Source organism: Podarcis filfolensis (assembly GCF_964270895.1).
Source record: "Podarcis filfolensis genome assembly, chromosome: 16".
NCBI classification, from domain to species: Eukaryota; Metazoa; Chordata; class Lepidosauria; order Squamata; family Lacertidae; genus Podarcis; species Podarcis filfolensis.
The window spans coordinates 22,707,652-22,734,362 of record NC_139620.1 but is presented as its reverse complement, the minus strand read 5'-3'; the positions used below and the strand labels follow the sequence as shown (position 1 = coordinate 22,734,362).

At 45.8% G+C, this 26,711-nt stretch overlaps 1 protein-coding gene across 4 annotated transcripts; it reads right to left on the bottom strand.

Moving 5' to 3' along the window:
• Window positions 1-1,427: 1,427 nt before the first annotated feature.
• ASCC2 (activating signal cointegrator 1 complex subunit 2) lies at window positions 1,428-24,815 on the bottom strand. 4 transcript variants are annotated; one of them, XM_083590065.1, is made up of 19 exons: window positions 24,665-24,815; window positions 21,773-21,872; window positions 19,883-20,044; window positions 18,446-18,616; window positions 15,907-16,036; window positions 15,184-15,251; window positions 14,187-14,297; window positions 13,049-13,161; window positions 12,107-12,181; window positions 11,208-11,315; window positions 10,353-10,421; window positions 9,943-10,017; window positions 9,382-9,550; window positions 8,555-8,769; window positions 7,526-7,645; window positions 4,942-5,166; window positions 4,508-4,616; window positions 3,867-3,943; window positions 1,428-1,778 (listed from the first exon to the last, which is right to left on the bottom strand). In XM_083590065.1, the coding sequence occupies exons 2-19, from the start codon at window positions 21,851-21,853 to the stop codon at window positions 1,607-1,609; spliced, it is 2,250 nt and encodes a 749-aa protein (XP_083446191.1). In that variant the 5' UTR covers window positions 21,854-21,872; window positions 24,665-24,815; the 3' UTR covers window positions 1,428-1,606. The 4 variants fall into 4 exon arrangements, with proteins under 4 accessions (XP_083446191.1, XP_083446189.1, XP_083446190.1 ...); XM_083590063.1 differs by having other exon boundaries at window positions 3,867-3,946; window positions 24,665-24,814; XM_083590064.1 differs by lacking the exon at window positions 24,665-24,815 and adding an exon at window positions 24,333-24,541 and having other exon boundaries at window positions 3,867-3,946.
• Between the last annotated feature and the right edge of the window lie 1,896 nt (window positions 24,816-26,711).

Here is a 26,711-nt window from a genome sequence, read left to right as displayed (position 1 = left end):
TTCAGTGCACAACTTTTGACACATCAATGCTTTTCAGAGCTGTGTCAAAGTGTGTTCTAGCCCATCACTTGCTGGGCAGGCCCCAGGGGTTCTCATGGACCAGCTGAGGCCAGTACATTTATTGTATGCCCAGCATCAAAATAACATTGATGCCAGATATTTGAACAGCTGTGTGCTGGGGGAATAGGAGAGCCCCACAGCCTGGGCATAAGCACAAGACACACATATTTAATGGACAGGAATCTCTCAACCTTGCTGAAGTTTGAACTGGCTGCAGTTATCAAAGAAAACATTTGACAGAATGGGTGGAAGAGACGGGTGACTAAATCAGCCTATTAGTGAAAAAATGTAAGTGGAGTTCAAAAGTGGGACGGGGGGTGGAATTGGGAAGTACATATTCTAACATCTATTTCCCCTTTCTCTTTTGGAGGGATAGGGAGGAAAACTCAGAACACGTGCCTTACTTTGTCCCCAATTCTTTTCCCAGCCCTTAGCATTTTGGGGAGTCTTCAGGAAGTGGTAAGTAAGGCCTCTGTTGCTAAAGATCTTCATCCCCATTTAGGCTCATGAGATGTCTACACACAGATTTCACACTTGCCTACTGCAGTAGAGTACAATGTACAGTCAAACTTGGGTTTTCAAACGTCTTGGCTACCAAACGTTTCTAAAGCCAAACGCCGAAAACCCGGAAGTGAATGCTTCTGTTTCGAATGTTTTCTCAGTTTTCCCCATTGAACTCTCTGACAGCCCTCTGATCCTCTGTTTTTGAGCATTTCGGAAGGAGGTTGCAAATATAACATCATTATGCAATAATAATAGCCCAGAACATGGTCTGAGGGTACATGAGGTCACGATCTTGCTTGCTGGAGCTAGGTTGGTCTGGGCAGTGAGGAAAAAACTGACACAATGCAGGATTGAAAGCATGAAGTACTTTACATAATCCTGATGCGTAATTGAGGAATTCGCTAAGAATAAAAGTTGGAGATGATGGCCAACAATCTATAGATTTCTTGAAAAGGGCATTGGGCCCCCTATTCAGGTGGACATAGGAAGTTGCCTTGTATGCAGTTGAATCGCTGGCCCATTTAGCTTAGTATTGTCTACACTGACTGGCAGCAGCTCTCCAGGGTTTCAGGCAGGTGCCTTTTCCCAGCCGTACCTGGGCATATTGAGGATTGAACCCGAGACCTTCTGCATGCAAAGCAGCTTCTATACCACTGAGCTACAACCCCTCCCCCAGAAGTAGTACCCCTCTGCACAACAGAGGCCAAAGGCAGAACACAAGTAGCCCCTCACTTTCACACCCTGCTTGTGGGCTTGCAAAAAAGAGCTGGTGGAATAGTTGGGAACTTGATCTCACGCATCAAGGCTGATATATTATTATTCGTGCTGACAAATGTTCACAAGGAACTGCCTGCACAGCAAGGTCCATTGTGTCTGCATAAATATCTTTGTTGCATTCCCCTATAAATAACAATGCACAGCTGTTGCAGTTCTCTGTAATGGGTTGCTGGTTGTTACATGCTGATGCTCTCCACAAACAAGAACGGAAAAGTTCTTGCACTATGAGTCTCTAAGAGGAAGAGTTGCCCCGTTCTCCACCTCTTCAGGAAGGGATCATGCCTTTGTTTCGCTTCCGGTCTGCCATGGCACGCCGATTATGATTCGCCCTGGTCCCTTTGCTGGCTTCTTTCTTCCTGCGTTCCTGGACTGTCTCTCGGCTCTGGCCATGTCCCTTGGCGCTGCCCAAAATGACACCTGAATTGTCCGGCTTGAGCCTGTGTAAGAGGAAGAAGAAAAGTTCCATTGCTAAGTTCCACCAAATAGGCACAACGAATCTCGCTGGTAGTGTAAGAAAAGGGTGGGGAGGGGAGGCAGTACAGGTCGACAGAAACTTAATGGGTCTGAGCACCAGAGGGTCACAGTAAACCTGAAATGCAAAATCTGTAGAAAAGACAGGGACAGCCGTCTCAGAAGTAATACTGCTCTATATGTCAAATGTGGCAGTGTCCAAGTAACGAAAAGTCTTAAAAATTCCACCAGGGGAGCAGTGGGCCTCCAGAAGCTGCTGTACATCTCCCATCATCTCTGAGTATTGGTCATGCTGGGCAGATGGAAGCATGAATTCAACATCCCCCAAGTTTCCCCTCCCAAGATTACTGTGCTTGTTTATTATTATACATTGTACCCCATCTTTCCTTGAAGGAGTTTGAGGCAGCATCCGTGACTCTTCCCTTCCCCTTTTTGTCCTCCCACAAACCCTGTGAGTTAGGTTAGGCTAAGAAACATCAACTGGCCCAAGGTCACAAGTGAAGTTCATGGCTGGCTGAGTGGGGATTTGAATGCAGGCCTCCCAAGTCCTCGTCCAAGATTCTGACCACTAAACTGCAAAGGCTCTCAGGTATACTTCTAAATATTAGTCCCTCAAAGTAACAGAACACTAGAGATATACTATTCTCCATCCCACCAATCAGAATTCTGACACTGCCTCTTTTATTTCCTTCAGACAGCTGAAGACAGGACAAAAGGAGTAAATCATACGTGTTAGTGGAAGCCTTCAAGTGCCCTCACACTAACTGGGTAAATACACATTGGGGTCACAGTTATGATTTGTAGACATGAATGTGCCTTAGGATAGTTAGTCATGGAAGCAGCCCTTGATTTAATCATGCAGTGCGCTCAGGACCCTCAACCAAGTGGTTCTTACCAGTGGTTTGTGACTGTGCTCACAAAGTTATCAAATTCAGCACATATGTGAATGGAAAGCCCAACATATTCACAGTTATATTTTTAAAGGGGGGGTGAGCAGAATAAAAATGAGGGAATTGGTGAAAAGAAAATGGGAGACAATGAGGTGGGTCACATCCTTTCCAAAAGGCTGGAACATCAGACCAATGGCCCATCTAACTCAGCATTCTGTTCTCACAGTGTCTATAGAAAACCTACAAGCAGGATTCAAGCACAAGAGTACTCCTCTCCCCACCCACCCCTGCGTGGTTTTCTTAAGAAGCACTACTGCTTCTCACAGTTAAAGGTGAACATAGCTATTGCAGTCAGTAGCCAATGACAGCCCTATCCTCTATGAATCCGCCCAATCCTCTTCTCAAGCCATCCAAGTTAGTGATTGCTGCCTCTTGTCGAAGCGAGTTCCATAGTTAAATATGTGGTTTGTGAAGAAGCAGGAGGTTCAGGGTTAAAAAAAAGATGGGTGGGTGGGAAAAGGGGAATTGACAGTGAAAAAAGACATTGAAATAACATGCATTTAAATGCTAAATAAGTTAGAAACTAATCAGGGAAGCAGCAGGAATGAGGTACAACAACAACAATATAAATACCCCATCCAGCTGACTGGGTTGCCCCAGCCACTCTGGGCAGCTTCCAACAGATATCAAAGCATAATAAGACATCAAACATTAAAAACATCCCCATAAGATTAGTCATGGTCAGCTGACACTCCCACTTTAAAAATATCTGCTTGAGAAAGTCCTCCAACCCTTTGGAGTGGATCTAAGGGGATGCAGAGGACTAAAATGAGGAGGGGTAATCACCCAAAAAAATTTTCCTCCCCAAGAATTCTTGGAAGAACTCAAATGTGAATTTGCTGATTTTCTAACAAGAGTACGCAACCTTGTTCATGAAACTGGTTTTCTTAGCAGAGGATTGAAAGGCAGCCAACATAACACCCATTTTAATACTGCACAGAGGAATTCCAAGTCCCACAGATACGGCAGTGGCAGCTAGACCAGCTGTTTGTTGTGAAGGGTTGTCAGATGCAGCTCTCTGTTTGAAGGTGTCCCCTATTTGAGGGCTGTCAGTCCACATGTGGTAGAAAGACCAGGAGCCACAGAAGGGGAGTTGCATCTTACCCTTTCCTGGCGAGGAAAGTCATCCGCCGGGCTTCAGCTCTCTCCCGCAGCACAGCTGGGTCCTGCACAAAGTGGTCCTGCTGCACATGAAGGAAAAAATGGAGCCCCAGTTCATTTCCAGTTCAAAATGCTGGTGGGCCCTCCAAGTGCTGTTGAACTAATGCTCCCAACATCCCTGATGGGCCAGGCTGGCTGAGAATCAGAGCCCAGCAGCATCTGCAGTGTGGATGAAGGGGAGGGGCCCCACCTCCCTTATCCCCGCAGAAAAGGGGCTAGTCCTCAACAAGGCAGTATGCTCTTTGTTGTGGAGATGGATCTTTGGGGCCCTTTGCACTTCCCCAATCTCCCCTCCCCTCCATCTTTCTTACTTCCCTCCCTCCACTGTCTTCTCTGTGTTGAATTTTAGCCTGTAACCTCCTCAGGGCAGGGACCCATCTTCTTGCTGCTGCTCTGTACAGCTCCATAGACTATGGTTATCATTACATCTCCATTGGCTGAAGCGCATCAGCTCCACTTAGCCACAGGGATCTCGGAGACCTCCCCGGCCTGTCCCAAAAGAGCCATCTCCCCAAAGAACAGCACTGCGAGGGTTTGCCTCACAACCCCTTCCTCCCCCTTCAGAGCTGCCCTGCAACAATCACCTTTGCAGCCCCCTTTTCATCAGCTGCCGCCAACTCCTCTTCATTGTCATCTTCCTCGTCCTCTTCTTTCTGATCTTTTGGTCTCAGAACTTGAGGGATGGTAAATGGCCTAATGCAGGGAGAAATGAATGGATGAGATGTTCCAAGGAGAGGGATCGCTTTTCAAAGCACTCTGAGAACTGTAGCTTTGAGAGGGGAAAAGGGGTCTCTCCTAACCCTTAAAAAAACTATAGCTCCCAGAATTCAGAAGCCATGACTGTTTAAAGTGGCATCACAGGGCTTTAGTTGCATGGTGCGAATGTGTCCTGACTGTGAAAAAGCTACACACGGGACGTAGCTGAGAATGGGGGGAGAGGGAGTGCCCTTCAAATCACACTTGCTGCACCTCACAAATGATTATGACAGGCTCCATTCAGAAAGGCCTCTAAACTCACCTCCTGCTGATCAGCTCGTCATCTGAGTCGGCGTCGTTTGCTCCCACCTGGTTGCCATCATAGGTGTCATCGTATTCGTCCTCATACTCATCTGGGTAGGAAAGACCTGCTCCGCTCTGCTCTGGGACCTCCTCCACTATCACAGAGTACTGGCTGTAGCGCTCCCTCTGCTCATTCACAAGGCGCTTGTCATTCACCAGACTTTTGGTTGAGGCTTTGTCACTCCTGGGAACGCAAGGAAAGCCCAACCAGATCAGAACAAAGGCTGATCCGGTTTCCACACAGAAGCCCCTGGGGAACGGCCACGGGTCAGTAGTGGAACATTTGCTTCAGAAGTTCCCAGATTCAATCTCCTGCATTTCCAAGGTAGGGATGGTAGAGGCTCCGCTAAATCCTAGAACACCGCTAGCAGTCAGTGCACACAACTAGATGAACCAGTGGCATGACTGGGCATTAGGGAGCTTCCTACGTCTTAAGGAAAGGCTGTAGCTCACTGGCTTTGCATGGAAAAAGTCTCAGGTTCAATCCCCAGCATCTACAGGAGCACTGTCCCCTGCTGAAAAACCCAGAGAGCCACTGCCAGTCAAGCGTGGGCAATACTGAACTAGAGGTACCAATGGCCTGGCTCCGTATAAGACACACAGAATTCCTATTTAAATCAGCCTTTAATTTGGAACCATGAGGACTAGAATCTTACCTCACTGTAGGGAGGTATTCGCTGTTATGCAGTGGCAGAACACATGCTTTGCAGGCAAAAGGTCAAAGGTTCAATTCCTGGCATCTCCAGGTAGGGCTTAGGAGACAGCAGCTGCCAGTCAGTGTAATAGACAATACTGAGTGAAATGGACCAACAGTCTGATTCAATATAAGGCAGCTCCCTCTGATGTTTAGCCATTTATATACTCCACAAATTGAACAATGTCTATATTATATAACCACATTGTCATTGTAATGTGGAAGCGCTGTAGCTCATTGGTAGGGCATCTGCTCTGAAGAAGGTCACAGGTTCACTCCCCAATGGCATTTCCAGGTAGGGTTGGGAAAGACTCTGTGTCTGAAACGCGACACTAGATGAACCGATGGGTCTGAATCAGTAGCCTCCTATGTGACCGCTCCTTACTCTTGAGCATGACACCTTCTCCTTCCCTTGTCTCTGGCCTATCCCATTTCCCTGGCTGGCTGGCTCCCTTTGGGCTGACACTTTGGTTTTGAGATCCCAGCCAAGCAAATGACATTTTGGACTTGTCCTTTCTGCAGACATCTTCTGGTGATACTGCCCGGGGCTGTCGTGCCACGCTGGGCCCTGATCCTGCAGATACTAAGCCTGGAACTCCCACCAGCAACCTACACTTTTGATCAGTGCCACACCCCCTATGCTTCAGTAAGCCTTACCAAGGAACAATGTCAAAATCTGCTTCCTAACTGCCAAGCCAGCAATTTATTGTTATTACTTTGCTCCTGGGGATATACAAGGTATTCACGTCTGGGCTTTTCCGTGCAGCATTCCTCTCATACCATGGATAGAAGATCACGTCTCAGGAGCAAGTGCAACTGGAACAACCAGCTGCTTGAGGCATCCCAGTGTTGACTTAATGAAAGGCTTCCTTGCAAGCAAAGAAGCAGAGGGGAAGTCCCCTCCAGGGCTCCACCCTTGGCTTTCCTTACATCAGGAAACCGCTAGAGGGAGCTACAATTCCCAGAGCGGTTTGAAGATTGTAGTTCCAAGGAAGGGGATAGGGGTCTCTTCTTAACAACTCTCAGGACCCTTAACAAACAGCTCCCTCCCTACAGCTCCCATAACCTTTGGGGGGGGAGCCATGACCATTTAAAGTGGGATCACAGTACTTTAAATGTATGGTGCAAATGTGGTCTTAATCTTAATCAGCAAAGTGATTTTTAAAAATTATCATAGGGCCTTGAGAGCAGCAGGTGGGCAGACTGTGCTGGTTGGGACATATGGGAGTTGTAGTCTATAGTGCCTGGAGGCCACCAGACTGATGAAGACTGATTCAGGTGGTATTCTGGCATTAGAACAATTGGGGGCAGGGATTAGAAAGGTAACAGGGGTTGTGAAAAGGAGCTGCCACCACGCCAAACAATGGCGAAAAACAGGTTTTGTTTTTAAAACTACCGGTTACAACAGCCAGCACTCATGATAACACTCCAGAAGTCAACCTCTGCTCTCTGAAAAATGGCCCTTTCCAGATTCCTTCCTACCCATGGTGGGAGGAGAGGGGAAGGGACAGAACCTTTCTACGATGAGGATGTTAAAAACTGGATCACTATGAAAAAGGAACAATGCCCAACACTGATGGCTAGAAAAACATATCCTCCAATCCCAACCCACAGAAATTATGCAGGGCAGGTACAGGAAAGCTTTGGCCCTCCAAATGTTGCTGAACCACAACTCCCATCATCCCCAGCTATTGGCCAAGCTTGCTAAGGCTAATTGGAGTTGTTTTCAGCAACACCTAGAGGGCCACTCCTGATGTAGGGTCTTTATCTTTACTGGTAATATTTCCTAACTTGACAGCCATTGATCAGACACAGCCTGAAAGGGTTGCCCAGGCCCCAGGCAACTCACCTCTTGCCTTTCTGCACGCGGGAGAGATCCAGAGAGTCCTGGCTGAAAACATCAAACTCATCGTTCTGGAAAACGTTGCATCGGGAAGTGAGAAGAGGTGTTGGGTCTGGCTTCACTGACCTGACAGAAAAAGATCACGCCCTCCAATTTATTTTATTTATTATTGCTATTAAATCCCACTTTTCCTCCATAGAGCTCAAGGTGAAGTAGATGGTTCTTCCGCTCCCCATGTTATCCGTACAATGACCCTGTGGGAAAGCTTAAGCTGAAAGAGCGGATGGCCCATGGTCAGCCAATGAGCTTTAACATGGCTAAGTGGCTATATGAACCCTGGGGACGCAGTTCTTAACTCATTACTCTATCCACTACACCATACTCTTCAGAAGCACAATCTTGAAAAATTCCTCACGAAACCAAGCAGCAGCCTGTGGCTCTGGAACTGCAGTTCTAAGCCCACTAATCTGAGAATTGCACCTCCCAAACTCAACAGGGCATGCTTTTGAGCAGACATGTACAGCAGACATATACTGTAGCTCATTTAAGGGGATTTCAATCAAGGTCAGTCACCAATACACTGATTATAAATATGCATATTTATATATAATATATAAACATGTTATTGGGTTATTTTTTTATTTTTATTTTATATATTGTGATCTTTTCTGTGAACTGCCCTGAGACCTCTGGGTGTAGGGTGGTATTCAAACAAACAAACAAACAAAATTAAAATTAATAATACGAAATAGCACCACTGCCACTGTTTTATTCCTAGTCAAATGCCTGGTTTAAAAGAATGCTTCTTTCCACAATAAGGTAAAAATCAGATTAAAAGCATCCTCGAAACTACTAACAAAGAAAAATGATGTGTGGATGGTCCAGGTTAAACCCACCACGGATGCACTATTATTGTGTCCGTAACATGCCAGCAAAACAAAATTCAAAACAAACAAACAAAAACAAAAAACAGAACATGGCAGCCTGCAGGGGCTCCAAGTGGGTAAGAGAAGCAACTCCCCCATCCAGATCTACCTGGGCATTGCTCGGTCCAGCTTCTGCAAGGCTGCCACCAGCTTGTCCTCCAGAACGTTGTTGATCACCTGCTCTACGCTGTAGTTGTACTCCTCCAAGCAGGCCAGGACAAAGCCTTCTCCAAGGTCAGGGAGCAGGTCCTTCACTTGGGAGATCAGGGAATCCAGCTGCACCCCAGAGACCTTGCACACAGGGGCCGCGGCTGCTCCAGCGTACTAGACACATCAAAGGCAACAGGCAACGTTACCCCAGAAGAGTCACAATGCTGAAAGTAGCTGGGTGTGCAGAACCATAGCCAGGGGAAGGGTGGGGGGTGGTTGTCATCAGGTTGTCATCCAGTTTTTGTACCAAATATGCATAAATCAAATTCAGCCCCCCCACAACCCTCTAGCTTTCCCCCATTATCTAAATGCAATGCAGGCTCAAAGCAGTTTCCATATGAAAGAGGCAAACATGGAAGGGAGGATGAATCTCTCAGGAGCAGCAGGGCCCACTTTGTTCAGAACACTCCTTACAATCAGCCCAGGGAGTGGCACAACCTATAATCTTAGCCTCAGTACTGCCCTTGTAGAATTCAAGAGGGAGGTCAGATAAAACTAAAATTAGTTGATTCTGCCTACCAGTGAGCACCACCAGCCACCTCCCTCCCCTCCTTTTCTACCTGACAATAGTCAGGAATGATCAGGGTCCAGCAGCATTTGGGGGCGGGGCACAGGTTCCCCATCCCACAGATATGCAGGCTCCATGGCTAACGTAGGTAGCTCCTCGACAACCTTGTTCCCCAGTTCACAGCAAGTCAAGGCTAGCAGCACGCTCTGAAGACTCACCTCTGTGTGGTTTTCTTCCCTGAGTGTCTCTAGCCCCTCTGTATTACTGGGCAGCCCCGGGGCCATGGTTTCCGGCAGGGGCAGGTCGTGGGCTGGTTTTTTCCTCCTGTCCACTCCCTCCCAGGCACTGTCCACTCCTTGCAGGATGTAAGCTGTCCTGGTCTCATCTCTGCCCAACAGCATTAAGGCACCACACAGATAAATCTGATGTAAATCACACACAATGTAACTATGAGCCCTGGCATTCAGGGCAGATGTGCAGGGGTAGGTTGTGGATTTTCATGCATTCGGGGAAAGATAACCTGCACATTCTCAGAAGCACCCTTGTTCCTTATTGTTACAGATTCCAAGCCTGAATTGTGGTGAATGCCTGCATTCATTAAACCTCGAGGAGGAGCAATGTTTTGGAGGATGCAAGTCAGTCTTCCCCCACGTGGTGCCCTCCATAGGATTTGGACTACAACTCCCATCAGCCCCATCCAGGCAAGTGGAAGTCCAGAACATCTGGGGCCATCAGGCTGGTGAAGGAAGTTCCCCATAAATGCCAGCAGAAAAAGATACAGTGTTGAGGAGGCTTGCTGGAGGAGGCTCACATCATCTGCTACAGGAAAGAGCTCATCATAGTCACGGAGAAACCTGCAAATATAAACACTGCACAATTACTAGGGAGACCGTCCCAGCAAAAATACCTGCCTTGTGAAATTTACATGCAAAATGGACTGCCGAACAGTTTGAATGGCTAGGGAGGTTTTTAAAAGTGTAATGAGCCACCCAAAACCCGGGTGAAAGAGATGTGTGTCTTTCAAGCCAGCTGCCCTACACTTTCTCCAGCCCACTGTTGTTGCCGGACAAAGCAGGTTTTCAACATGGCTGTACTGACTGGGGCTGATGGCTGCTGTAGGCCAGGCTGCATTGACAAACTATTTTCCAGAGGTTGTAAAGGACTGCCAACACCCAGTCAGGACTCTCACCTCCTCTCCTGAAGCACTGAGGTGAAGAGCTGCAGGAAGTCTTCTATGTAAGGCTGGATATTATCACAGCTGAAACAAGAGGGTAATGTTAACAACAACCAAGGAACCTGTATAGGCTTAGGTGCAGCTTGCTCATCCAAGGGGGCTGATCCTTGGAGCTGGGAGCAAGAAGTCCTGGGTTCAGCTCCCAGACAAGCCCATGTTCCTAGGAAAGGAAGCTAGAGCTTAGTGGCAGAGCGCACGCTGTGCATTCAGGGCTCCCAAGTACAGCTCCTGACATCTCAAGTTAAAAGGTTCAAGCGGCAGGTGATTGGGAAAGATACTGCTCTGCTCAAAATCCTGGAGAGCTGTAGCTTAGTGGTAGAGCATCTCCTATGCATGCAGAAGGTTCCAGGTTCAATCCCCTCAATCTCCAGGTAGGCTAAGAAAATAGCCCGGAAAGCCACTGCCAGTTAGTGCAGGCAATACTGAGCTGGGTGGACCAATGGTCTGACTCAGTACACCGAAGGGCCATCGCTCAGCGGTAGACCATCAGCTTTCCATGCAGAAAGTCCCAGGCTAAATCCCAGCACCATCAAGTAGCACTTGGAATGTCTCCTGTCTGAAACTCTGGACAGTTGCTGTCAGATGCTGAGCTAGATGGACCAATGGTTTGGCTTGACATAAGGCAGCTTCCTGTGACAGGGGAAGGGCCACAGCTGAGTGAGAGAGCATCTGCTTTGAACACAGAAGCTCCTAGATTCGTTCCCCAACATCTGTAAACATTATCTGTTTCTGAGGTTTCTTTCCTGGTGTCATAGATATGAATGTGTAAGGGCAACCCACTGCATGGAATCCATGCACGTTAACAAGTACCTGCTTTCCAAAATGGGCTGAAGGCACAACTGGTTTATGATCATATGGAAAACTTCCACCATCTTCTTCCGAGAATGAGACAGCCTCTTCCACAAATCTGACAATAAGCTGATGGTGGGGAGGGGAGAGGGGAGAGAGAATTTCTGACACAGAAGCAAAAGGGAGTTGTACTGGTGGTTCTTATTAATATTATTTTCTTCAACCTACTCTTCATTGCAAGGTTCCAAAGTGGGGTATATACGTTCAATAAAACACTAAAAAACATTAAAGCCATGATTAAGTACAAAGGCTAGATTTAACTAACCAGTCCCGCTGGTGAAAGTCCAGGCTAGGACTTCTCCTAGCTCAATGGAGCTTCCCTCCCATGATGCAACCTGAAGTCCAAGAACATCTGAAATGGCAGCAGGATGGAGAAAGCTGCTCTAACCATTATATCTTACTGGCTCTCCTACATCTCGGGGGGGGGGGGGGACGACGACCTCCAGCCCAATCAATTGCAGCAGGGAACAGAGATAACACAACTGAGCAGGATGAGTTACTGATGAGTAGGGGTTAAATCCTGCTCAGTTCAGCAGGATTCCATACAACCCCCTTCCTGAATTTAGCAGGAACCCACAGCTAGAACAGAGTGAGAGAGCCTTTGTTGTAGCTGCACTTTGCACCTGATGTCATTGTGATGTCAGGCAACTGTCAGGTGGGCAGCCGCCCAAAGCCGATCCTGATGAGGATCTGGCCCGTGGAGCATAAACGTTTTCCCACCACCTGCTCCTAAAGGATGGTGGAACTTCAGGTATGCTGCAGGAGCAACCTGGGCAGATATATTGCAGGGCTTGTGCCTGGAGGGGACAACTGCACTTATTTCAGAGGGGAATGGTCACCTCCACAGGAAGGAAACATACCTGCTGTCCTCGCGTTGCCTCTTCTTAATAGCAGCCTCCAGTTCAGGTACCACCAGCTCATAAAATGCAGCAAGCCTTTTTTGAAAAAAGTGAAACACACCTAATTGTGAATTAGATAGATAGATAGATAGATAGATAGATAGATAGATAGCTATATACAGAGACAGAGAGAAATCAAATCAAGGAAGGCTATGTGTGCAACATTCTAATATTGATAATACAGAGGAAGCTGGGAGGGGGGGTCATAGCTCTGTCTAGAGTAGGTATAGTCACATGGTGCCCCACAGATGCTATTTTAAATCTGGTACTGTTTGCCTTATTCAAAAAATGGTAAGCTGCTCTGACACATTTTTTTTTTTAGTAAGCAACTCTAGGAAAGACCTTTTAAGCTTTCATACCATTTGGCATTAAGTACTACCACACAGCAGTTGCTGGTTCTATTATTCTTGATGAGTGATCGCCTTGGGATATTTATTGTATCTATCATTAACTGATCTGTTTCAATGCTTGTTTTATGATCACCTTAAAATAATATAACAGAGTCAAACCGAGTTGTTAGATTGTCGTGTTACGTTTTGAAATGATTTTGTATTTGTTATTGTAATGATTTGTATCTTTTGTTTTGAAGCTGCTTTGAAAAGTGTCATGCAAATTTAAATAATGATAATGACAATAAATAAATATAGAGGGTGATGAAGAGGATGATAATAATGGATGCTCTCTCAGCTGTAACCTTTTCTGAGGCAGTGTTCTTCAACTTGGTGTGATCCCAGTGTAGTTGGACTACATCTCCCATCATCCCTGACTAAAGGCTAAACTGGCTGGGGATAAGAGTTGGAATCCAACAACACTTATCTAGTGGAACTGAAGCACGTGCACACACATGCACGCACACACACACACACACACACACACACACACAGAGGCAGCCTACTAATATACCTGTAGCAGAAGTCATGCTTTTGGAATGTCTGGCAAGCCAAAGGAAAAACATCCAGAAAGGCCCAGAGGGTGATGCAAGTGTCACACAGGTACAGGACAATATCCTTCAGCTCCTAGGAGGAAAAGAAAGGAAGGCCTTTCATTTTAAAAAAATAAATCAGATTTTAAAGCACAATTTTATTTTTCTTTTGAAAGTAAGCTGCCAAACAAAGCAATTCCCTGCCCTAGATTCCTCCCCTCCCTGCCCCAGTCTCTGGGTTCACTTCCTCCTCAGAGTTGGCATAACATCGCACCTCAGAATTTGAGCCAGGGAGGTCCTAGAGCGGTCAGCTCCATTATTAGGCCCACCACAAGCGGTAGCATTAAAGGACAGCAAACCGACAATTCTTTTAATTCTTCTTAATTTTAAGCCAGCTTTTTCCTGCCTGATGAGCTCATAACATTTTAGACCAACTCCCGCAAACATGGCCATGCTGTGGCTGACGGGAGCTGTCATCCAAAACATCTGGAGAACATTTAAGCACATAAAATTCCATGAAACTGAGTGATCAGGACAGCAAATGAGGGGCAGAGCTCTTCCTCAAGATTCTTTGGGGGAAGTCATGCCCTTTAAATATATGGTGTCTATGCAGCCCTGATCCACAAATTCCCAGCTGTCATTTAAAAACACACACATACACACACACAAGCTTCTAGCATTTGCAGAACCAGATGAAACCAAATTTACAGGCAGTATATTCTCCTCATTTTTCATGAGAAACTAGCCTGCTTACCCCCCATCTCCCCAAATCAGTGTTTTCCTTTGTCCCCTAGAAAAATTATTGCAGATGCCCATGGTTCTGTTTATCAAAGAATACAAAGAAAGGAAGTGTTCAGTGAGATTTTAAAACCGAACACATAAAATATCAATACAGAAAAAAGTGTATCGCAAGGCACAGGAAAATTCATGTGATGAGGAAAAGCTGCCTCACCCAGTCACAGGACAGGGAAGGGAATGTGCTACTAGCAACCATGTGCAGAATGAGACATAATCTGTTGGGTGGGGTGGGGAGAGAGAAAGTATCCGTGGTGAAGATTAAAGCTGAGGCCAGGTTTGGAGGAAGTACATCGGTCCCAGGAAATACCTGCCCCACCCCACCTGCAGAGGAATATCCCCAGGAGTCAATCGGATTCTTTCCTCCAGCTTCTGTGGTGTGGATGAAGCCCCTTCACACTGCAAGCCACATGTATGCAGAATGCTGCTGAGTACCTAAAAGGCACAAAGGGTCCATAAGCAGAATACAACTGGGTGCATTTTGCCTTTTATTGATGGTCATCACCTGACCAAGGTTATTGTTGTAGTTGTTTAGTTGTTATTACAAATAAATAAATAAATAAATAAAATTATAATAATATAATATAATAATAATATAATAATAATAACAACAACAACAACAACAACAACAACAACAATAACAACTTAATGTATTTATATCCCACATTTATCCCAAGCTGGAATTCATGGCAGCTTCCAACATTTAAAAACATTATATAATACCAAGTAATTACATCAAACTAGTTACAAACAATGATTGAATCACATCAGAACACATTTAGAACCAGCAATGAAAATCCAGTTTGCCCTGACAGCAGTCCAGAGATCAGCATAGACTGAATCTTAGTTATCAAAGGCCTGTCTGAACAGGAAGATTTTGGCCTGCTGGCGGAAGGATAACAAAGAAGAAGCCAGTCTTTCCCCTCTTGGGAAAGAGAGCAGCCACAGAAAAGGCTCTCTCTCGGTCACCAACAATCGTGCCTCTGGTGTTGATGGGACCAAAAGCAGGTGCTGAGCTAAGGATCATAGCACCTGGGCAGGTTCATATAGGGTTTTTCAAGTCAGCTGGGTCCAGGCCACATGGGACTTTATAGGTCTACTCTCCAAGGAAAGAACTCCCTTCCTTGCCAGGGAGCATTTTTTTTCCAGCTTTCAGTTCACATTTCCTTCAGGCCAATTTTCTGGGCGGGGGGGGGGGGTCAATCACACTGGATATACTGGCTGGGGGCGCATGGGAACAGGAGTCCAACAACATTTGTTTCCCCACAACTGTTACAAATGGGAACAGAGCTTCTCAAATAAGCCCAAGAAGAAGTACAACCTGAAGGACTGTAGGCACGGTTTCATCCAAGTCACTGAAATAGCTTGGCTGCTGAGTAAAGATGTTTTCTGAGGGGTAGGGTGGAGAGGGAGGACGAAAGGAAGGAAAGAGAAAAAGATTGGTTTCAGGCAGGTTAAAACATCCAACACCACAAAAGGCTTCAGACTTAATTGGGAGATCTCCATGCATCCTCTTCATGTTACATGTAACTCATATTGGCCTGGTTTGAATGTTGCATTAAGCCAAACTATGGTTTAGCACATCCCTCTCTATTTTCCACCCAGGCAAGGGAGAGGCATTATCAGAGTTCAAGGACACACTCCAGCCAGCCAAAAACACAGAGGGAGGGTGTAAAGCAGGACCAGTGAATACCAAGGGTCAGACAGAAAGGCTTGGAGCGCCATATCTGGACCCCAGGTCCAAGGTTCCTCAGCCCTGCTTTAAAGTTTTAATGTCCCTTAGCAATGGGCCATTTTGGAACAGCCCCTCTTTAAAAACTATTGCAGCTGAATGCTGGTTTTCTGTTTCCTAGTAAAGAAATATTGGAGCCTGACTTGACCAAAGTGAAATATTAAACAGTAAATTAAGAAACAGACACTTTACTCCTACAATTAGTAAAGCCGATTGGACTGAGGAAAGTGGCAAAATTGATTTAAATCCTGATTTTTAGAGGGTGCCGCCCCCCCAACACTTCACGTACACACACCCCATTCCCTCACTAACCAATCATCTTATGGAGAAGAGGACTGTTGCCTTTTCCAAAGAGCACACACAGATCCAGGATTTTGGGGATATCAAATAAGAAGTTATTGTAAAGGATCTCTCCAAAAACAGATGGCGTGATGAAGTGATCCTAAAAAGGAGTGGGGAGAGAAAGATATTGAAAGATGCTTATGGATAACTAGCAAAACGCCCTTTGTCATCATGACAGATATGAGGAGGAGGAGTTCAGATTTGATATCCCGCTTTATAACTACCCTAAGGAGTCTCAAAGCGGTTAACAATCTCCTTTCCCTTTCTCCCCCACAACAAACACTCTGAGAGACTTCAGAGAAATGTGACTAGCCCAAAGTCACCCAGCAGCTGCATGTGGAGGAGCGGGGAACCAAACCCAGTTCACCAGATTACGAGTCCACCGCTCTTAACCACTACACCACGCTGGCCCTCTACTGCAAGCGCCCTGAGGGGGTTAGGGAGGGATGATGCACATGTGTGCGTAATTGCCCTTCACGCTGTGATGTAAAAGTTTAAGAGGACAAAGGACAAGCCAGTCTTTATAGTCAGCAGGAAGAGCACAAGCCCTTGATTTAGGGGCTGGCCTGGAGAGATCTAAAAGTGCTCTGGATTTTGCTGCCTTTACAGAGCATCCTTTGAGCAGCGTATATTTAGGGCTAAAAGGCTCTACAGAGTAGCTTTTAAGTACGCATAGGCATTCAGAATTTAGACGATACCACATGTCTCCAAAGAACCTCCAGGGCAGCTCACAGCATGACAAAAACATAGCACCATGATCAACGAGCACAGATTAAAATTCATCTCCCTAAATCAGCAGAACTGACATCTTAAAGCCACAAACACTGTAAAACAGGATAAAATCGCACGCAAGCAGCCACCCACCCCTCTGTAGCTCCAAACATCCATATAATATGCCTAAGGACAGTGACAGGGCAGGACCTATGAACATTTCCCAGGGTTTTATTTTCAAGGCATTGGTACCACTACTGAGAAGGATGTATTCCTTGGCTACATCAATCTGACCAGGCATCCACAAGTTTCAGCTGAGCTTTGGAGGCACTCAGAAGGAGGTCTACAGCTTTTCAATTGCCTCTGAAGCCCAACACAAAACCAGGGATACTTCTTGCTTGGCTGCCAGAAACTAGTTGAAAAACCCATGGGGAGGGCACGCATAGTCCTGAATCTAACTAAAGAAAAGTGGAAGGATTCACAGCAAAGAAGTTCTTCCAATGACCTTAGTGAACAAAGAGGGTCATATGTGAGAAGTACACCGCTGATGTCACCTGGTTGTTGCGAGAAGTGGTTAACCCATGGCATTTCAGATGTTAATGGACTACAACTCCCATCATCCCCAGCCAGCGTGGCCAATGGTCAGAGATGGGGGTTGTATTCCAGCAACATCTAGATGGCCACATGTTAGACACCTGTACTTTTAGAAGTTAAGAACAGTGGCTTGTTTCCAATGCTAGCCCTACTCAAAGTAGACCCACTAAAATCAATCAACATGGCTCACTTAGGTCCATTAATTTCAGTTGGTCTACTCTAAGCATTGGATACAATCCACCTAAAAAAGGAAAAGAAAGAGGGAGCCCATGGTGTTCTTGCAGAGAGAACCAATAGGAACAGCCAGTTTTGCCTTATTTCTTACAGGATGTATTGAAGTTACTTCTATGAAAATTAACTTGAAAAGCGTTAAGGTAATTAAGGGTAGGCAGCTTCAGGCATGGAGGCTTCCCTATCTGGCCCTCAGAAGTCCCCCCAGGCCACACCTCCTCTCCCCAGGCCACACCCCTCAGTGGCCTTGCTTTGCACCATGAGTGTTTTTGCCTGGCAGGACCATGTCCTGAAACTCTTATCAAGCTTCTTGCTCTCCTGGATACAGGACAGAGAGGGGTGTGTGTCAAAACCAGCCTACTATGAAATGTTAAGATTGACATTCATTGTTCCGCCTGCTTTTGCCTCTGGCCCTGCCTTCCACTGGCATGTGGCCCTCAGAAGGTTGCCCAGAAGGAAATGCGGCCCTGGGGACGATAAAGGTTTTCTGCCCCTGAAATAAACAACCTCCATGGAACTACATCTCTTTGAAGGTTCCAACTAATTGAACCTCCCTGGTGGCAAGACAATTTATGTACATGGGAGCCCCCAGAGGAAACAGCTGACAGAATATTGGATCAGGACCTAGGTTCAAACTGGGCTCCTCTTTGGCTGAAAAGGCACCACACATGTTATTTGTGAAGGTGAAAGGAAAGAAGAAAATGTTCTTTCCCACCTCGGCCTTCAGGACAGAATGGGCTATATACCTAAACTAATACATTAACATTTCCCGAAAACCATTTGAATATATTGGAGCGTAACTGTGCTTCTATTCATTAATGCCTAGGGAATGGCACACACACACACACACACACCCAGGTAGAGGCTATGAAGGGAAAGCCATTAGGAAAGACAAACAGAAACCTGCTATTTTTCCACACACAAAAACATGTACGCGCATCTCAAAAGCAGGCTGAGTAAAGAAATTATTTACTTTGGACTCCTTGTGAGTGGACATGCGGAGGAAGGTTAGGAAAACGTTCCGATGGAGGCGTCTCTGGAGGTCATTCACCTCTGGAGGCAAGTCCGCCACTGTGTCAAACTTGCGAGGGGCGTGGCGCAGGTACGAATCCAGGCATTTCTGGAGCGTCTCATCAAATATCACCTGCCACAAGGAACAAAAGGCCTCATGGGAAAAAGAAATCTGGCCGGCTAGCAAGACAGCACATCACCGCAGGAACTTATGTCAGTCTATTGCACGTTGAATCAACAAGTGAGCAAAACATTTTAAGATGAAGGCTGCTCCAAAGAAGCAAAAATTCCAGGAGACTGGGGGGGGGGGGATTTTCAAAGTTTCATTACACCACACATTTATCTTGAGTGTAATGCAGAGGCCTGGCCTCACCCCCTTTACAGATTTTATAATACTCATTTACAGAGTCAAACATGCTTCATAAATAGGACCACTGACCATTTTAATTTCCTTTTAACTGGCTGGTTAAGCCTATTGATTCACGTATCAAAATCTCAAGCTATGCCTTTTTGAGGTATTGAAGGAAGCATTAAGATAACTTACAATTTAATAAATAAAAGAATCTGGTAAATAAAATGTCACAGCTTGAATAAAATATGATCCTGAATACTATCTTTTTACTCTGTGTTCAGTAACACCAGAGACTCAAGGTCCTCCTAAAAAACCCCACAAAAGGTGTGCCCATAACTCTCAGCCTCAACTATCAAAACTGCATTTGTTACATTTTTTCCCCTTACTTCTGGCAGCAGAAATGGGGAAGCCCACCCCTCAATTTCTGTTGGACCACCAACTCCCATCATCCCTGCCTGCCTGCAAAGCTGGGGTTGATGGGAGTTGGAGTCCAACAGGACCTGGATGACCAAAGGCTCCTCACCCCTCCCCTACGAGCTCCTTACTGATGCTTCTACAGCCGGTGCTAGAGTGCTCAGGTGAAAGAAAAATGGGTAGGGCTTTAAGAGTTGTGAGGACGCGTGGAGAACCTGAGGGCTAGGGATGAAATACAACCCCTAGGACTCTCTCTAGTCCACAACCCTGCCCTGCCCCCTCCTTGTCTGCTTTCACTTGACCAATATGTGTCCATGAACACAGTTAATGTCTCTCATTTGCCCGGATCGAGAGATGTGTGTACAACTGGGGGTGTAGAAATGCCTGACTTCTTCGTGGCTGGAACTTAGCCTACTGCAGAAAGGAACGATTCATTCCTTTTGTCTCACCCGCTTTTGCCTCTGGCCCCACCCATCCCTAGCACATGGCCCCCAGAAGGTCGCCCAGGAGGGAAATGCAGCCTCCAGCATGAAAAAAAGGTTTGCCACCCCAGTGTAGAAGGAGGACTTATACTTTCATCGTCACCAACACATCTACGCATGCTTCTTTCTTCCTTTACAAAAGAAATTATACCTGGCACCAAAATTTGTCATGAGGCAGAGTCAAAAGCCACTCCAGGTCATCTGCAACAAACTTGGCTCTCTCCCAGAACTCCTCCAGCAAGGCACGGTCGCCTCTGGCTTTCGGTGGGGGCTTATACAGCACAAAAGACCGCTCTGTTTTCTTTTCAGGATGCTGCAAAGAGGGGGAGGAATGCCACGGGATGTCAACAGGTCAAAGACTAAACAGAAGTCCTCGGTGTTGGCTTTCTGAGCTATCTCAAGAACCTGGGCACACCAGGGATAATTCTCCTATTTGTCAGAAATTTGGCTTGTGGTTTAGCAGGAATCCAGCCCCTCATTTGTTGCTGCCTTTGGCTTGCTGGCTGCTCCCATTTCTCTTTCATCGCAAGAGGCCTGCTGAGTGGCGGTTTGGGAAGAACTCCTTGTTTTGCAAATGACACTTTTAGAATCCTGCAGAAGTCACAACAGACACTGCCTGGCTCCTGTTAAGATAAGAGCTGGCACCTTCCTCGTGCTCCTGTGTTTTCAAAACTAAAATAGCAGAAGCTGGATGGAGAGCACTCTTTGGATGTGTTGAGAATATGCCAGGATCCTGTACTAACAGCCACAACATAGTATGAAAATGGAAAACCCGTATTCCAGGGGTGACCAGTGTCTATTGGGATTGGTAGGGCAGAAGGCATGGGATCAATCAGTAGATGGAGCCAAACCAATGAGAGGCAGAGCCAACCAATTCTAGTTTTGTCTCCATCCTCCTGCTCCCTACTGAGCTCCATGAGGGCAACACTGAGACGAAGGAGGAAGAAGCTGACAGGCAGTAAGTGAGAAAGCAGGCAGGTGAAGGCAGACATGTTAGAGTGCCCTATTTGCCCTAATGGAGTAGTTTCTACTGTGACTGCACAGGTGACAGCTTTTCAAGGGAGCTGGAAGGGGGAATTGTGGATTCAGTGCTACTCACAGGAAAAGCACATATCCATTTATTTTGCTCTATGTGGTTTAGGTTTTGCTTTAGTTTTTCCATTTTTTATTTTTAGTGTCCTACTGTGGTTTTTGATGAAACTGGTTTTGCAGCTAGAGAGCTCGCTGGGACAAGTTTGAGAAAACCTTCCTGGTGTAACAGAGGGAGGAAAAAATCAGAAGCCAGAGAGGTGGCCAAATGAGATTTCTGGTGGGTAGGGGTGGGGCTGTGGTGCCCTAAACAGCAACTGGCTTTTCCCCATAATGAAGAGAAGCAGGATAAATTATGCAAAATAGAAACAATGACAGAATGCATTAGACAAAACAAATCCTGCATATTTGCATAATTTACACAGCTTGCTAATTTCAGCTATTTTTAGGGCAGTTTCTGCTTTTAGTGCAGGAAACCTACAGTTCAGTGGACAGATGCCAGATCACTAGGTTTCCAGTTATAACCAGGAATGCCAGGCAATAAGAGGAAGGGAATTCTCTATTTTGTTATTGCACTTGATTTGCTTTTGGACCAATTGTCTTTTTGGAACAGTAAAACAGTAGAGCAACTGTTTTGCATGCAGAAAGCCCCGGGTTTGATCCTCAGAGTTTCCAGGTATTGCTAAGAAAGTGCCCTGTCTGAAACCTTCAGGAGCATAGGACCAATAGCGTAGAAACCTGCAACCAGCCAGTGTAGGCCCAGAGAGGGAAACATGTGGCCTTCTAGATGTTGCTGGGGTGCAGCTTCTACCATCCCTGACTATTGGTCATGCTGCCTGGGGGATAATGGAAGCTGGAGTCAAACATGCTCAGGAGGTTCCCACCCCAAGTTAAAGGAGTCATATACTGCATTTTCACCCCTTAGCTAATTTTATTCTATGCATTAACAAAAATAAGAAGAGAATGGGTCAGGCTTCTGAACTGCAAAAAAAAATAAAAGCACCCCGCTTACCAGGGCGGGTAAAGTTTTCATCTTCCCAGTCAGTGAATCTTTCTCTGTAAACTGGAGCTCATCCAGTGGCAGTGCTGGCATGCTGCCGTGTTATCTCTGCCTTTAAAACATAAGCACATAGACACAGGTTGCATCAGGAACTGTTTCAAGAATACACAACCAGCAACAAGCAAGACAGGTTGCTCCTAGTACAACAGCCACACCTAGAGACATCTGCTATGTTTTTTACACAAACAGAGGAGCTGATGTGCAACTCAGGAGGAAAAGTATTTGTGGGCTTCCTGCACGAGGCCCAGAGAGCTAAGCATAATTTAGAGATATTGGTCATCGCTTCATGAATAGGCACCAGAGAGTGAGGGAATTTTAAAAGCAATACAAATATCCTAAAGGCAACAGAATCAGAGATGGGGACAGGTGTTGTTGGACTCCAACACCTGTCAATCCCAGCCAGCATAGTAAACCATCAGAAATGAAGGGAGTCGTAATTCAGCAGGATCTGGAGTCTATTCTGTACAGTGGGCTACATTTCTGACTAGCTCTCTTGTGGACTCCTGAGCAGCCACTGCCTCAGGCTGATACTCTGTGGTCTGGCTAAATGGCTAGAGCTTGTGCCTTGCATGCAGAAGGTCCCAGGTCTGGTCCCCAGCATCTCCATGTAGAGCTAGGAGAGACCTGTCTGAAATCATGGAGAGCCACTGCCAGTCAGTTGAGGCAATACTGAAATGGATGGACCAATGGTCTGGCTAAGTATACGACAGCATTCCTATACTGTCATCTAGCCAAGCTTGTTTCCTATTACTAGCTTTATTGGGGTTCTCTGGAATGCAGTTGGGAGATAACTATAAGAGCTTGTGGTATATTTCTAAGATGCTTGAGCTGTTAATCAGAGGTGGAACAGGTGAGTATATATTATCAGGTCTATATATCACACTTGATCTCTCCACTCTATGCAGATTTGATGTCATTTCAAAACACAACAGGAGGAGGTGAGTAGTACATGTGAAAAGGATCTAGGGTCTTAGTAGACAACAAACATAACGTGAGTCAACACTGTGATGCAGCAGAGGAGAGAAAAGAGTAAGAACCAAAACGGTATGACTCTCTTTTTTATTGCTTCCCTGCAAGGAGGGAAGATGAAATCTCTGAGCAGATAACCACTGTATCCTTACCCGCCTTTCAATAATTTATTTATTTATTTCTTACATATATATCCCCCCTTCAAGGAGCTCAAGGCAGTGTACTCCTCCCAGTTTTATATCACAACAACCTTGTGTGGGAAGTTAAGCTGGAAAGGAGCCGGGTGAGGTGAGGTGGTTAGGGTGTTGGACTAGGACCTGGGAGGCCAGGGTTCAAATCCCCACTTGGCCTGGAAGTTGACTGGGTGACCTTGGGCCAGTCCCTACCTCTCAGCATAACCTACCTCACAGCGTTGCTGAGGTACAAATGGGGAATGGGGAATGGAGTGGGGGGGGGGAGAGAAATCCAAGTATGCCACCCTGAGCTCTTTGGAGGAAAGCAGGGATATAAAATATAATGATACTTTTAAAATAATATAAAAATAAGCAATTTAATATTTATTTTTTTAAAAAAAACAAGGTTATGTCACCCAGTGACAAAGTCAATGCTGAAGGTGGGAATTGAGCCATCACTGCCGCCCAACCTAACTTACAAGGTGTTTTGAGAGGATGGGGGGTGGAGGGAGGAAGGGAGGCAAGGACACTGCTTTGAGCTTCTTCAAGGAAGGCTGGGATACAAAATAGAATAATAAATGTAAATAAATATTAATACTGTAAATGTGTGTGTGTGTATAAAATGAAGTCACCCAATTGCTGAAGGGGGAAATCTGGCCACTTCCTCTCAACTGGACCTACCTCACAGGGTTGCTGAGAGGATGGATTGGGGGAGAACCAGGTACATCGTCTTGAGCATTGCCTTAATAAAACACAACTAATTTTTTAAGAAATAATGTAAATAAGCAAAGTCACCCCAGCACCAACATGACTGCTGAAGGAGCATTTCCACCACCAATTTTCAGCCTGAACATGGAGATCCAGCTCCGAGGGCCTTCTGGTGGTTCCCTCTCTGTGAGAAGTGAGGTTGCAGGGAACCAGGCACAGGGCCTTCTCAGTAGTGGCGCCCGCCATATGGAATGCCCTCCCATCCGATATCAAGAAAATAAACAACTATCTGACTTTTAGAAGACATCTAAAGGCAGCATTGTTTAGGGAAGTTTCATTGCCTTTTTATGATTTTTATTACAGTGGTACCTCGGGTTACATACGCTTCAGGTTACAGACTCCGCTAACCCAGAAATATTACCTTGGGTTAAAACTTTGCTTCAGGATGAGAACAGAAATTGTGTAGCGGCGGCACAACGGCCCCATTAGCTAAAGTGGTGCTTCAGGTTAAGAACAGTTTCAGGTTAAGAACAGACCTCCAGAACGAATTAAGTTCTTAACCCGAGGTACCACTGTATTAATATTCTGTTGGGAGCCGCCCAGAGTGGCTGGGGAAACCCAGCCAGATGGGCTAGGTATAAGTAATAAATTTATTACGCTACCTTGAGCTTCTTGGAGAAAGGAAGGAAGGCAAGGGTTTAACAAAACATAACTTTAAAATAATGTAAATGGTGAACTTTAAATATACGGTCATCTGGTGACGACATCATAGCTGGAGGTGAGGATTCGAACTCGGGGCTCCACGCTGCCCAGCCACCCACTAACGAACCCCGCGAGCCACGACGTCACTGGCCACCCCCCCCCCCGCCACCAGCTGCCACGCCGCCCGTGTAACGTCATAACGGCCATTCCTCCGGCTCGCGCGCACGCCTGCCTCGCCCCCTTCGGTTCATTCCCCTCCTTCCCTCAGAGCGCCCCTCAGTCAACCACTGACCCGAGGACCGGACGCCCTCCAGCTTCCCCGGCCGCTTTCGTTCCTTTTCGACACGGCTCAAATAATAGTCTCCCACCCGGTTTTCCCTGCCGGCCTAGTGCTTCCGGGGTCGAAGAAGCGCTTCCGGTTCGGAGGAAGGTCCGCTGAGATAATAAACGTAGCAGTTGTTAATCGTCATATTACGCTCCTCTGCAGGATAGAAGCTTTGGTTCTGTTTGCAGTTTTTGCGGGTGATAAAGGGTTGGATCAGGATTAAGTGTAGACCCTTTGAAACCAGAGTTGTTGTTGTTGTTTAGTCGTTTAGTCGTGTCCGACTCTTCGTGACCCCATGGACCAGAGCACGCCAGGCACTCCTGTCTTCCACTGCCTCCCACAGTTTGGTCAGACTCATGTTTGTAGCTTCGAAGACACTATCCAACCATCTCGTCCTCTGTCGTCCCCTTCTCCTTGTGCCCTCCATCTTTCCCAACATCAGGGTCTTTTCCAGGGAGTCTTCTCTTCTCATGAGGTGGCCAAAGTATTGGAGCCTCAGCTTCAGGATCTGTCCTTCCAGTGAGCACTCAGGGCTGATTTCCTTCAGAATGGATACGTCTGATCTTCTTGCAGTCCATGGGACTCTCAAGAGTCTCCTCCAGCACCATAATTCAAAAGCATCAATTCTTCGGCGTTCAGCCTTCTTTATGGTCCAGCTCTCACTTCCACACATTACTACTGGGAAAACCATAGCTTTTACTATACGGACCTTTGTTGGCAAGGTGATGTCTCTGCTTTTTAAGATGTTGTCTAGGTTTGCCATCGCCTTTCTCCCAAGGAGCAGGCGTCTTTTAATTTCGTGACTGCTGTCACCATCTGCAGTGATCATGGAGCCCAAGAAAGTAAAATCTCTTACTGCCTCCATTTCTTCCCCTTCTATTTGCCAGGAGGTGATGGGACCAGTGGCCATGATCTTCGTTTTTTTGATGTTGAGCTTCAGACCATATTTTGCGCTCTCCTCTTTCACCCTCAATAAAAGGTTCGAAACCAGAGTTAATTAAGTTCAATTCAACAGTTTTCAGTATGCCCACACTTATTTATATTTTTATATTAATTTTTGTCAGAAAATTGGTTACTCAGATGTTCCATGGTGTTGAAATCTGGGGCTCTGACTAAAACTCCATCAAAGTTTTGGAAATGGGATAATTTCTCCCCAGCCCCGGAAACAATACTCTGCCACCAGGAATATTGGCATCTCAGCCAGAGGGCGTTCTCGATGGCGGCACCCGACTGCCTTGCGGAACGCTCTCCCACCGGATGTCAAACACATAAATAACTTTCTGACTTTTAGAAGAAACCTGAAGGCAGCCCTATACAGGGATTTTTTTTATTGGTGTTTTATTGTGCTTTAATATTTTGTACAGTGCTACCTGGAATTGGGTGATATCCAACTCCAAGGAGCTCAAGGTGACATACATTTTTTTTCTTTTCTTTCTAATAATTTTTTAATTATATCTTTGAATTGTTGAAAGAAAGAACTTAACAGAAGAGAAAACAAGTTGCATATAACAACATTATTGAAATGGTACAGTTGCAATGGAATCCTATGTAAATAAGCAGATACTTCTATATGTTTGGGAGTAAGGATGTATATATATAAACAGTTTACCGGTCTGCTAACCAAATGGTGGTTCAAATGATAACACTGTCTCCTGTGTTTTGTCATTATATGTGCCTTAATACAAAAGAAGAGTAATATTGAAGAGTAGGAAACCTTGCTGACTATGGTTTATACTGCATTTTAGCATAAACTGTAGGAAGCATCTGACCTTGTGCCTCTTTGTTTGTAAATGAGATTAAATCAAACCATGTTGCGGGCGGTGGGGGTGGAAACCTGCCTTTTTTTTTTACTAAAGCCACTATAATTAGTAGGAAATTTCTTAAGTAGGACTATCTGCTAGACCTTGGAGTACCAATAATACAAATTATCTAAGATAAAGGTTCTCTGAATTTTTGATACATTTGCCCTTGCTGTCATGGATACATGGTTTTTCCTCTCCCCATTTTATCCTCA

Bases quoted from the DNA above. Each gene is read 5' to 3' on its own strand.
- ASCC2 (XM_083590063.1), bottom strand. From the start codon at position 21,853: ATGCCAGCACTGCCACTGGATGAGCTCCAGTTTACAGAGAAAGATTCA. The intron at 10,422-11,207 runs GTACTTGTTAAC...CTCTTGTTTCAG, and splicing joins CAGCCCATTTTGGAAAGCAG to CTGTGATAATATCCAGCCTT. The intron at 7,646-8,554 runs GTAGATCTGGAT...TTTTTCTGTCAG, and splicing joins CTGGACCGAGCAATGCCCAG to GTCAGTGAAGCCAGACCCAA.